At 41.7% G+C, this 13,257-nt stretch overlaps 1 protein-coding gene across 6 annotated transcripts in view; it reads right to left on the bottom strand.

Moving 5' to 3' along the window:
* Positions 1-13,257, bottom strand: part of NME7 (NME/NM23 family member 7) — an 89,208-nt gene that overhangs the window by 14,143 nt on the left and 61,808 nt on the right. For all 6 annotated transcript variants that reach the window (XM_030948993.1, XM_030949080.1, XM_030948908.1 and 3 more), the window contains one exon: positions 1,488-1,595. In XM_030948993.1, coding sequence (XP_030804853.1) covers positions 1,488-1,595 — 108 coding nt within the window. The remainder of the gene's footprint in view (positions 1-1,487; positions 1,596-13,257) is intronic.

Here is a 13,257-nt window from a genome sequence, read left to right as displayed (position 1 = left end):
ATACAATCAATAAGCTAGTGTTGAAATGATCAGACTGCACCAGGAACTACAAGGTGTGTAGTCAGAGTAATACGAGATCAACAACTTCGGTTATGACTGAGCTGCAGGATTTGAAAGACAAACACATGTAATGGAGACCCTTGAGAAAGAATGCCAGCCTCAGTTTTTGTTTTGGAGAAGCAATTCTTGCCTCACTTATAGTAGCTCTGAACACAATTTAAACAACCAGCAAAACCTGCTTTGCACCAGTGTAAAGGCAACAGAAAGTGGAAAATTCTGATGGAGTACTAAAACGTTCTTTGAGTGTTGGCTTGTTTAATTTTTCCCTTACAGGCGGTGCCTTTTGTTCTGCTGCCACTGGAAAGCCATGGATGAGGAACTTCAGGCATGTGGTGAAAAAAATACCTGTTTGCTTGTATAAACCCTAAGGGAAAAACTAAAACTTGTTAACTTTTAATGATATCTTGAAAATGGTAAAAAAATCTGCAACTTTTTTTATACTGGTTGCTATTCTCAGTGTTGAATTTCACTAGTCTGTGCCTTAAACTAGATGGGATTTCCTAGCAAAAGCACTTTAACCCACAGGTTATTTCACAGAGAAAGATGAAGTTAGCTCTTCCTCACTCCCCCATGAAACCACCATTTTGGCAATGTAAAATTATCTAAGTAGGACAGCACTTGCTGCTCAGTGGTTCTGCTATATCTGACAGCAAAGCACTCACAAATACATACAGGCAGCAAAAAATAAGCTGTGCATGCACTGGAAAAGCATCTCCATTGACACAGAGATCCATCCAAGATTACACACCACTTCAACCCCCTGCCATGGACCTTAGTTTTGAGGCACAGAAGTAAGTGAATGAGCTTGTTCTGGTTTTCATAGTGAGTACTTCTGTCTTTACAAATTCCTGCAATCTATCATTTTCTCATTTTATTGGACTTTAAATTTTGGCATACAAAGCCAAAATCAGATAATAATTAGTAAGTTAATATAGAACACAGGAAATATTAACTGATGCGTGTAAGTATGACTGTCTACAAATAAACCTAGGCTTTATCTGGAGGATTTGAATCCCTACTGCCTGCAATATTCCAAGCTCCACGCAAGTTCACTGTAGACACAATTTAGTTCAGGAGTCAGGGTGGTCATCCAAGAAAGGGCTAAGAAAACGTCGCTGCAGAAGCACTGTCAGGTACTGATGTTCAGACCCAAGGACATATTCAGACAAAGAGAAGACTCTTGAGTTTCATTCCATTGAATACTTCATTGTACTATAATCATTCAAGAAAACTGCATGGATGAATTTTTTTACAGTATCAGAATGAACTGAGTCAAACACCCTTAATAAACTTCCTCTTTTTGTGTCTAGTCTGGTCTACAACACAGCTACTCCACATAGAAAACACTTACTGGCTTAAAAGAGTGTCAAGAGAAGCGTTTCACTTTACAACTTCTTGTGAGAACATGTTTGCCTAGCAAGCCTTACCTCTAAAAGTCCATCTTCAGGCAGGTCTGTGCAGTGAACAGCATTCTGAATCTTGTCCTTCCCAAAGACAGCACGCAGAGTTCCAGGTCGGAGGTGACGGGCTAATACCTATTGAACACAAACAAACCAGATCTTCGTGAACCACACTGTTCATTTGTATCATGGATGCAAGATAACCTTATAAAGTAAAATATTATCATGCTATTAAAATATCAGTAGTATATTAAAATATGTGTAGTACACTGTAAAAGAAAACCTAGATTGAAAGTAGCCCTCAGGAGAAGGACCTGGGGGTGTTGGTGGACAGGAAGGTTGGCACAACCCAGCAACTTGCCAATTGTATCCTGGGCTGCATCAAAAGCAGCATGGCCAGCAGGGTGAGGGAGGGGATTCTCTGCCCCGCTCCACTCTGGTGAGACCCCACCTGGCATTCTGCATCCAGCTCTGGGGCCCCCAACGTAAGGAGATCGGGGACCTGTTGGAGTGAGTCCAGAGGAGGGCCATGAAAGAGGCACCTCTCCTGTGATGACAGGCTGAGAGAGCTGAGGTTGTTAAACCTGGGAAGTTTCCAAGAGAACTTCAGAGCAGCCTTCTGGTACCTAAAGGAGGCTATAGCAGAGCTGGAGAGTGACCTTACTAGGACAGGCAATGATAGGGCAAGGGTGAATGGCTTTAAACTGAAAGAGAGCAGGTTTAGAAAAAAACTACAAAGAAATTCTTCACTTCGAGAGTGGTGAGACACTGAGATGAGTTGTACAGAGAAGCTGTGGATGCCCCATCCTTGGAGCTGTTCAAGGACAGGTTAAATGGGGCTCTGAGTAACCTGGTCTAGTGGAAGGTGTCTCTGGCTATGGCAGGAGGGTTTGGAACTACTTGATCCTGAAGATCCCTTCCAACCCAAACCATTCTATGATTCTATAAAAAGAGAAATTCCAACCTGTACTACACACATAGACAGCTGCTGAAAAAAACACAACCACGGCTAGGAATACCTGCTTGAAATTGGGCCAATCAAGCCATGTTGGTACGTATACGGGACCCTTCATATTGCAGAAACACCTTACTGGCACTTGCATTAACACAGTTAGCTCACGTTAAGACCTTTGCAGCTCTCAAGCACTGGATGTGCTGTCTGTGAGCAGACACAAATGTGCTGCCTTGCAGATTGCTTCCCTTAGCACAGAGCTACTTGCTTCAGAATATGACATTTGTGAAGTCCAGCTGATGAACTTCCTCTCAGTCTTCTCCTTTGACACTGCGACTAGTGCCAACATCTGATCCCCTCTAAGGATCAGTCCAGAATCTACATCTTTCTTTGTTCTTTGAAATTAACATTTCAATCCTCTTCTTCATTTACAATGCCAAATACCTCTTAGGCCTCTCAGAGGCCTTTTTACTACAGCAGATAATCAGGTCCTGAGATAACATTCCTCCCCTACATTTTTACTGTGGTATTTCCCTCATACCCGGAGGACTGCCTTCACTGGCTCTCCCCTCCACCATACTCTTTCTTGAGTATGGTGGAGGGGAGTATGCTGTACTTCTCTGCACTGTCACCTCGCACTGTTGTCTTTTAACCCCTTTCCTATGCCATGCACACCCTTGGCCTCTCTTCCCAACACCCTGGACACTCTCCTCCAAGATCTATCTCATGCACAGTGAAATTAATCCAGTTTTCCCTCCTTAAAACCCTTTGGATGTTCTCCCACAAGTGCCTGTGAGGGGACGTGTGGATGACAAGCTCACACTACAGCTACTGAACAAAGAAAAGAACTCCTTCCTTGCCAACAAAGCCTTCATCAGCCCCTTTCTGAATAGGCACTGGGTACATTAGGGTGTAATCACTTCGGAAGCGGCCAGTGCAGTTTCACTGCGCCACTCCCAGGTGTTTGTTTCAGTGTCACAGCTGGAGGTTACTGTTCCCACAACAGAGTCATCGAACTGGATTATCCAAGCACGTTCTAACTTTCAGTGTCAAATGGGTTCAAAATGACTTAATCGTAGCTCTTCACTGACCTGGAAAACCTTGCACAGGCACAAATGAAAATCAGTCCATGATGCACAGTCTCTTCTGGGATGGCAGTGAATGTTTTAAGCTAGTTCCAAAAGACCTCACAAGAGCATTATCTGACAAACAACACCCTCTGTCCACTTTCCAGCTTCCCCCATTGTTTATGTCTCATTACCAAACCAAGACAATTGGACTTTAGCTCAGCAAGTCCTATATATTTTCCTGTCATAACAATTAACGATTATTATGGTCTGTTACCCACCTGGAAGACAATTAAACTGCTTTAATGCTTGGAGTGTGTATAACTCAAAACATGATATGAGAAGTTTCAGTTCCTCATTGTTACAGTGTGTACATCACAGGTTATACAAGATCTTTTGATATGAATGTCAAGGACATTTGAATAAGACACACTCAACATCAAATGAATTTTGCTTAAGAGGAAAGTTCAAGAGTTCCGCTTAAAAGAAAAAAAGCCCCAAGGAGAAAAAAAAACTCTTCTACATGGTCCTCATTAAAGGTTTGAGATAAGGAAGTCTGCTGGAGAAACAAAAGTCACATGCCAGTTCACTACAACTATGTGACACTTTAATCAAGCCTTCCTTCAAGCAACTGTTGATTGCAGTAACAACTAGCTGCCAGGAAGCTAGCAATAGCACTGGAGCTTTCAATCATTTTAATGAAAGTTCGGGAATACTAGAAAAAATGATCACGCTATGAAACCTTTGGAAACAATTTAGGGACAGCTCAAGTCTAAAAAGCTAAAGCTTGGTATTATATTCTGTTTACTTCCTATCCATCAAAAACTCTTTTGCTAAAACTGTTCTGTCCTCCAACACGTCCAGAAATGCCGTTTCTTATGAAAATTCCACAAGATTTTCCTTGACTCATCTTCTTCTTCATCAAACCCACTTTTCTTTTTTTTTCTTCTCTTCTGTTTTTAAGAGCAGCTATGGTCTCTTAACTTACCATTTGCCCTAAACTGTCATTTCTACTTCACAACTTAAAAGACATCATGTTTCTTCCTGTGGACTCACTCTTTCTTACTAATCTGGGCAAAAGCTCCTGCTGTTGCACTGTGCAATCTCCTGTTCTTCCTTCCATTTTTCAACACAGGTTGTTACACATTCTAGTGCCCTCCTGAAACTCTTGCACAAAGAGGGATGCATTCTGTTCTGCCTGGAATTGCACTGGGTCAGAACTGCTCAAAGGTAGGTCCTTCAGCACTTTACACTGTTAAGACCTGATCAGTAAGAATCTAAATAAACCTTTCTTGCCATTAGTTAACAAACAGCATGTAACTGTCTCTGCTTACATTTACACAGCCAAAAAAGTACAATAATTGTCAATTCCAAAGTTTTACTATTCCACTGCTTTCTTATTACACCATCGAGGAATCATGAAGAAACAAGGTCTCTGTAAATGATGGAGATACAAAGAGCTGTACAGCTCATATATTGTGTCCTTGTGTATGTATAGCTGGAAATCTTGGGAATGTTTCAGGGAAGAAGAGATTCATTATGGAACTTATTGCTCATAGCAGGTATTAATACACACTCTTCTGGTCCATGACAGGAAGCTTAACAATCATTTTATTTATAGAGCCTCATCTGTCTCAACAGGGAGATACAAACAATGGGCTTTGGGTTGGTTTCCCCATGCCCCACCATCCCCTTTCAAACCTTTTTCCTAAGCTTTTGGCTGAGTCTAGTTTCTGGAGTATGTGTTTTGTGCAATGATTTTCAGAATTTTTTGAAAGGAGTTGAGAGTGGGATGATGGAGGAGTTAAGAGCTGCTACAGCTCTGCCATATGCATGAGAGGAGACTGATGTGTGTGTGCTGGAGCTTCGTGTGCACGTGCACATGGGGATGACACAAAACTGGGACCTCACACAAGAAGACACTGTCTATGGCAAAACAAACCAGGGCTGCTGTACCAAAAGGCTTCAGCCTCTGGTCTTATTCAGCAGGTTATTTGATCAGCCCTTACAGCTGGGCTTTGATCTACAGACAGCCCTTTGAAGATCCTTATCCTGTGTGAGATACAGATGCATATATTTCATGTTTCTCTTAATCATGTAACTGTGTCCAATGCAACAATGCCTGCATGAAGTACATAGCACATTTCTAAAATTTTTCTACTTCTACACAAGTGAAAGGAAATAAAAATGTTACCAATGCCAGTAATATGTCAAAATCAAACTGAAAACATCATAAACATATTCATAAGCAAAGCTCATTATCTGCTTTTCCTCCAAAAGGCTGCATTTTTTTCATGGGCTAGATGGAAGTTAAGTAGAATAGTAACATGTATACCAGCCAAAACTGCATATTTCAAGAAAATTTAGTCAAAACTGCAAATTTCAAGAAAATTTGGCCAATTTTTTTAAATGCTGTCCTGAATATTTAATTGGTTATCTAGAAAGGCCATTGAGTGGATCAAAACTACACAAAGGAACCTTTACAGCCTAAGATTTTGTTCTTCTTAAACATGAACTAGAATGAAGGAACTTTGAAAATTTACCGGCCCTCTTGAATGAAGCAGAATAAAAAAAGGAGTTTGATCAAACCTTCTCTAGCCACACCCTCTCTGCTCAGCAGGCAGGTTCCTTCTTTTAGTTTTGCTTTCAGATCAGCAGCATTCAGAGGACCTCTTGGGCTGTAACAGACTGCACAGATCCCTCCACACTCTCACAAACTGTTTTCCTGTTCTAGCTGAGCCCTGGCTGTGCTCCTGCTCCTTGCTCTTCTTGGCATTCCTCATTCATCCCTTTCTAAAGGCTTTATGTTGACTTGGTCTCCCCACCTCTGCCTTCCCCACCCTGCACTCATGAAGCTTCTTCCTTCTGCAGTTCTCCATGCTCTGCAGCTGGCAGCAATGAGATGGACCCTCTCTCCCTTTGAGGGTGCCACCTAATCCAGAACACTGAGCCAGCCTCAGGCAAACATCAAGCACCTTTCTCCTCATAAGGACCAGCTATGCCCTTGTCAAGAGAACAGAACATACATTAACTGTGAACAAATAAAATTATGTAAATTCCGCCATTCACCTTAGAATTTGTCTGGCCGACCTTCAGGCAATGGAAAGCCTACTGCCTCATCCAAGCAAGGCACCTGAGCTTCCTCTGTAGTGCATAAAAATTATCTAAAACAACATTTGCAGCACAGCAATTATGGAAGCTAAGGAACGGTAAGTGTCTCTCTCTCTTCACATCATCATAGTTCTTCAGGTGACTTTTATTTTCAGGGCATTTTAGCACCAGTCATATCAAACGCTGATGGTTGCAGTAGGGAGCTGGACAAAATATTTGTTCCTACAAGCCATCAGCAAGAAGTAACATGACAAAAGCAGTACAATCTTTGTCACACAAAACAGAATACTAGACAAGCACCTCCTGCAATGCTGATCGAAGCTACAAACACTTTAATGCTACTGTTACTGTGAGAACAACCTCAGATCAGTCCAAGAGATTCTTCACAGAAGTTCTCATCCAAAGACAAATGCTTAAGTGTAAAAGTGAAATCTGTGGTCATAGGTGACCTTGTGCATGATACCAAAAGGGCTAGCTTCCCTTGGCTTGCTTCATATGTTTTCTTTGCAGCTCATACTCCCTCCAAACTCTAGCAAACCACTTGTGACATGTGTGCCTCCTGATTTGTTATCTCAGCTCTGCCTTGGTTTATGTTGCTCAGTTTCATGCAATAGGCCACTTGGAAATCAACATCAGCTGCTGCAGAATACAATTTTCTACTCCTGCAGCAACTCAAGGTCCAGTTCATCACCCCTAAACTAACACTTCTGTCTCTATTACAGAGAAAAATTACGTAAGACGGTGGTGCTGTTGACACTGTAAAAACTTTAACTGGGGAAGAATTCTGCCTTGAAACCTGGGGTCTGCCTGCAGAAAGGTGCTTCAGAAAGCTTCTAAATACAAAACCAGGTCAGTGTTAAAGAGCATGCAAGAGGCTTCCTTCAGCTTACATTTCACAAACCAATCCAGAATAGAAGTCACTTGTTGAGTGACACGTTTTCTCTTTGTGTTCCACATGAGCTGTAGCAATGTCATGTACAAATACAGAGTCAGTATCAAAGGCCTTACACAGACTTCAAGGGAATCACTGTAACCTGAAAGTGCTTTTGTACTTTCCACATATCACAAAAAAAAAAAATCAAGCTGAAGTAACCTCCTTTAAACACACACACAAAATTCCCCTCACCTTTTAATTTTTATCACAAGCCAAATTCAAGAACCTGGAAAAGCTGCAAAGTCTTTATAGTATGTAGCCTAACCATCTCTCCCCTTAGTACTGCGCACTTCACCTAGATTTCCAGCCTGTCTTCTCCTGGCTGATGGCAGAATAGATCACTTACTGTCCATTCTGACACGGTTCTCATACTTTTAACTGAGCCAAGTCTATGTGTCCATAGTTCTGTACATGAAAGAGGATGGCTGTAAAGGTTTGTTCAGCAAATTAATTTATCTGATCCAGGCAACAGCAGTCAAATTTTCAACTGCAAGGCCTATAAAAAGTGCACGTGAGGTGAAACTCCTTCCAAAATCAAACAGTTTTGTAACAGTAGCAGCAACTTCTCAAACCATAGTTTATTTTATTATGTAAGCTTACTCTTGTCTGACTAAAAAAAAAAAAAAATCCGTCTACTTTTCTGTTTATTTTAAAGTCAGCCAACCTCTGAACTACCAGTCTGAAGCCCTGTGTCTTTCAAAGTTTTCTTAACAGACCTAAAATTATATTCCACACTCCAGTGTTGGCAGTTTTCTGGAAGCTTGCAAGTTTGTACAAGTTGTTACACTGTCTCCTCCTCACCCTCCATCCCCTCAGGCACTTTGCTTCTCTCTGTTTCACTCCCACACCTTCCTACCACTCCTCCTCCCTGGCACCCCAAAGGTTCTGCACCAGCTCTCTGCAGGTGCTCTGCTGTGGGCAGCACACATGGCACATTTGCCAGCCTAAGACAGTATTTTCACTGATCTTGGCGCTTTTGGTTGATTCTAATGATAAGTGTCCTGCTCCGAAAGTTTGTGTACCTGTCTGCCATTGCCAAAGTGCTGAACTTGGGTAGTCACACACCTGAGTTAAGTGTAAATTAGAGTGGATGGTGAAACCTTGAAGATAATTGAGACACCAAATACAAGCTGGTCACAAAACAGGAACAAAGATAAAATATCCACCTTGTCCCATTATCTTGTCCCATTATCTGGGTGCCATAAGGGATATTTATGTTACTTGACAAGATGGAAAAAGAAAAAATTTAACAACTGAAAAGCAACTAACCCCACAAGACATGAGACCATGCAGTACAACTGTAAATTTCATTATTAGATGCTTTAAATTTGAAAGGTGAGATGCTTTTCCAATGCCTCCCAAGGCACCCAGAATATCATTTATTTATTAATTCACCTGTAAAACAAGGACAAAAACACACTAGGCTGCAAAAGATACTTCAAGATTTTATTAATTCAGATTAGCAAAATATGTGAAGGGCCTCCAGTAAAAGTCACTACGACATTGCAAGACATTATTTTTCATCTGCAGGTATTTTGGCTGATTGTTCCCCAGTAAGAGCAAGGATAATTACAAATCACCTTGTCCTCTGATTTTTTTTGAGATTAAATTCTACATTTGCAAAGCAGTCCAGGTATTGGAGCTTTACACTTTGCAAAGCAGAAAAAAATGCTCTGAAATTCCACTGAGACTTCCCAAGATGAACCAATTTTGGCCCATTCACTTCAACAGAAGATGAAGATGGCTTGAAAGACAAAATTCACATGTCTGCTGCAAAACCCAGAGATCATTTTCATTTGATTCTTAGCATCAAATGCGAGAGACCTTCCCCTTCCATTTTGTGCCCTAAAGCCTCTCCAGTGCAACCTTGGAGGCAGCAGTGCTGCCATCTTCCTACACAGTTGTAAGCAGCCCTGTTCTGATGGAAGGAATTACTCATTATTTGTGCTACAAAGCTTTTTAAAAGCTCCTGCTCTGTTCAGGACTAGCTGTATCAGTCAATGTGCCTATACATAATAACAGATGGTTCTTGGCCTGGAAATCTCATAGGAAAACTTATAGGAAGAGACACAAAGAACAGAAAATAACAGCATGGACCCCATTTTCTGGAGTGGGGAAACCAAGACAGTGAGACAGTAATTTTCCAGGGGCACAAAAGAAATACGTAATTCACAAGAATACAAGTTCAATGTCTAACTTTCAGCTCATATCTTTAAAATCTCTGATCAGCTCCTCAACTATTCTCTTTCCTTGATGTAATGCTTTGTAATTCCTGGGTAGCACTCTGATGATAAGCCACAGTCTGCAGAACTCAGACCATACCAGGTCACCTATGGGAACTTGAGAGCTGCCATGGGAATATGAAGAACTGCTGCTTACCCATCTTCCACCATGGCCACATTCTAGTTCCTTGATGTGGGAAATCAATGGAAGCAGAGAAAGGAAAAACTTCTTATTAGGAGCATTGAAGGGAAGTCCCATTTGCACATCAGACACAGTATATCATACTGTAAGTGAAAGAAGCTGATAAAAATTCAGCTCAGGTGGCCCTGCAGCAGAACAGAGAATGGCAGCCTGAATCAAACAGACCAGCAAGCAGCACCCCAAATTATTCAGCAAGTTCTCAGAAATTGAATTAAGCATTTTATATCCAGCTTCTAAAATGCTTTTGCTTAGTTAACAGTATCCCCAGGCAATGAGACCAGTGATATATACTGAAAACTACTGCTGCAGTTTTTCTCACAACAATGCTAAGCCTGGCTTTCAGCAGAGGAAGAATAATAGCAATGATGAGAGGAGGAAGAATAATAACAATAATAACAAGAACAATACCCATCATCATTGTAAATGTGAAACCAGACTACTACGTTTTGTTATAGAAGGGAAGGCTTAGGCCACGGTATTTGTTTTCACCCACTTTGAAGCCTTCATTAATATAGTTCAAACAGAAAATAACTGCACATACAGAATCACAGAAAAAGCTGCCTTGGAAAGGAACCACAAGCACTGTCAATCCAACTCCTGACCTCGCACAGGACACTCCAGGACTCACACCATGTGTCTAAGACCATTGCCCAAATGCTTCTTGAACTCTGTCAGGCTTGGTGCTGTGACCACTTCCCCAGAGAGCCTGTTCAGGGGCCAACCACCCCTTGTATGAAGAACCTTTTTCTAATATCCACCCTAAATGTCCCCTGACACAACTTTAGGCCATTCCCTCAAGTCCTGTCACTGGTCAGCACAGAGAAGAGATCAGTGTCTGCCTCTCCTCCCATCCTCACAAGGAAGCTGTATCTGCAGTGAGGTCTGTCCTCAGTCTGCTCTTCTCCAGGCTGAGCAGCCCAAGTGACCTCAGCTGCCCCTCATACAGCTTCCCCCTTCTCCATCCTCATTACCCTACTTTGGACACTCTCTAACAGCTTTATACCCTCCTTATGTTGTGACCAGAGCTATACACAATATTCCAGGTGAGGCTGCCCCAGCTCAGAGCAGAGCAGGACAATCCCCTCCCCTGCCCGGCTGTGATGCTGGACCTGATGCCCCCAGGACAGGGCTGGCCCTCCTGGCTCCAGGGCACTGCTGGCCCAAGTTCAACTTTCCATCAACCAGGACCCCCAGGTCCCTTTCCACAGCGCTGCTTTCCCCATTGCTTTCTCATTCCCCAGTCTCTGTACATGCCGGGTTGCCCCATTCCAGGTACAAAATCCAGCACCTTCCCTTGCTGAACTTCATACGGTTGGTTATTGCCAGCCTTCTCATTTATCAAGGTCTTTTTGTGGGGTCTCTGCCTCGGAGGGAGTCAACAGCTTCTCCCAGTTCAATATAATCTGCAGACTTGCTCAGTATCCCTTCCAGCCCTGCATACAAGTAATTTATGAAGATGTTGAAGAGCAGAGGGCCAAGGATGAAGCTCTGCAGAACCTCACAAGTGACAGGTCACCAGTCTGATGTTACAACTGTAACCCTTTGTGCCCAACCTGTGAGCCAGCTGCTCATTCATGCCATGATGTGTTTATCCAGCTGTATGCTGGACACCTTGTCCAGAAGGATCCTGTGAGAGACAGCGTCGAAAACTTTACCAAAATCCAGAAAGATTATACCACCTGGCTTCCCTTGATCAACAGGGTGGGTCACCTTGTCATAAAAGGAAATCGGGTTTGATAAGCAGGACTTTCCCCTCAACAAAGTCATGCTGGCTGTGACCAGTGATTGCATTGTCTTTCAAGTGTTTTTCAATACCTTCCACAATAACCTTCTCCATAACTCCAATTTCTCTCATATGACAATTTATCATCAGGAGTACCTAAGATACACTGTGATCTGCAGCTCCTTTCTTGTTTGGCTGTTACTACTTCTACTACTGATAGTATTGACCAAGCAGAGCCTGAACAAGAAGTCTTCTGGAATAAGGAAAAGAGAAAAGTAAGTAATGCACTATTAGGAATTCACCATTCATAATCTGCTGACTGAAAAACATGAAACTTTCCAGGACAGTTACAGCCAACTTCAGGATACTCACAGTTACAACATCATCATGGTTGTGATGCCTTGAGAGGCTACCTAGAACAGAGGCTAGACAGTGCTAAAGGAATAAAGTAGGTATTTATTAAAAGGGCCTTCTAAGAATACACCTTGGGCATTACAAGAGCCTGGCTAAGGTTACACCCAAGATGGATGATGGGTCACACATTTTCACACTTTTGTAAGTTTTGGCCCATTTACATATTGGGGTTAATTGACCCATAACAGCTTCAGGTTATGAAGTCCCATCCTCCCAGTTTGCTGTACGCAATTCGCTGTTTATACTTTTTGAGCCTGAAGCTGTAACAGTGTCCTTGGTTCTCAGGCTGGAAAAAGATTGTTTTGTCTAACTAAACTGAGAAGAACTTGCTAACACTTTATATGAAGTTCAGAGTTATATACTAATGCAGTACAGAATCTGGAAAACATGAAAGCTAAAACTTAAGGCATCAGTTGTGTGGAAAAGTTAACTGTTCTACTGCCCTTTTTCAACACGGTTATAACTTTCTCTATCGCAGAATTTCATCAAGCAGCTTTCTGTGTTGACTCTTGCCAACTGCCATCTACAGAGCTCTAGAAAAAGCACTTGCTGTTCTACCACATTCTACCTTGATTTTTGTAAAAATTATACCTTTATTATTTTCTTAATTTTTAAAAAATGAAATATCACTCATATTACCTCATAATGTGAAGTATTTGCAACAGCACAACATAACCAATATGTTCCAACTAGAGGCTGGGACGAATTCTAGTAAAGGACAAGGCTATCTACAGTCAACAAAAACCTGAGGCATGCATGTAAGCAAACGCTCTTAATCTATTCAAATCAAAGATTCTACAAACACAAGAGGTCACCGTGACCAGAGTGCTATGAAACTAAAGGGGAAAATAGTTGTTTAATGCAGTAATAGTGTAATTTTCTTTCCCAGACAGAATGACCTCGGAACTTGCCATATCTTTTGGAAACATTGCTCCCTTTTTGCAAGGAAAAATGAAGATATAAGCTGGTTTATTTTCCTGAATATTTATTTTCTGGTATTTTATATATCAAAAACATTGCTGTCCAAGGTAAAAGAGTGATTTGCGGTCTGCTGTAACCAAACAGAACACAACAGAAGCAAAGAAAACAACAAACCCAGAACCATCATATTCTCAAAAAGGCTCTTACCTTGCCTTTATGGACTGAATATATTAATTAATCTGTTCTTAGGA

This window comes from Camarhynchus parvulus, chromosome 1 (assembly GCF_901933205.1).
Source record: "Camarhynchus parvulus chromosome 1, STF_HiC, whole genome shotgun sequence".
NCBI classification, from domain to species: Eukaryota; Metazoa; Chordata; class Aves; order Passeriformes; family Thraupidae; genus Camarhynchus; species Camarhynchus parvulus.
Note: the sequence above shows the minus strand (reverse complement) of the source record. Positions and strands in the feature narration are given on the sequence as shown.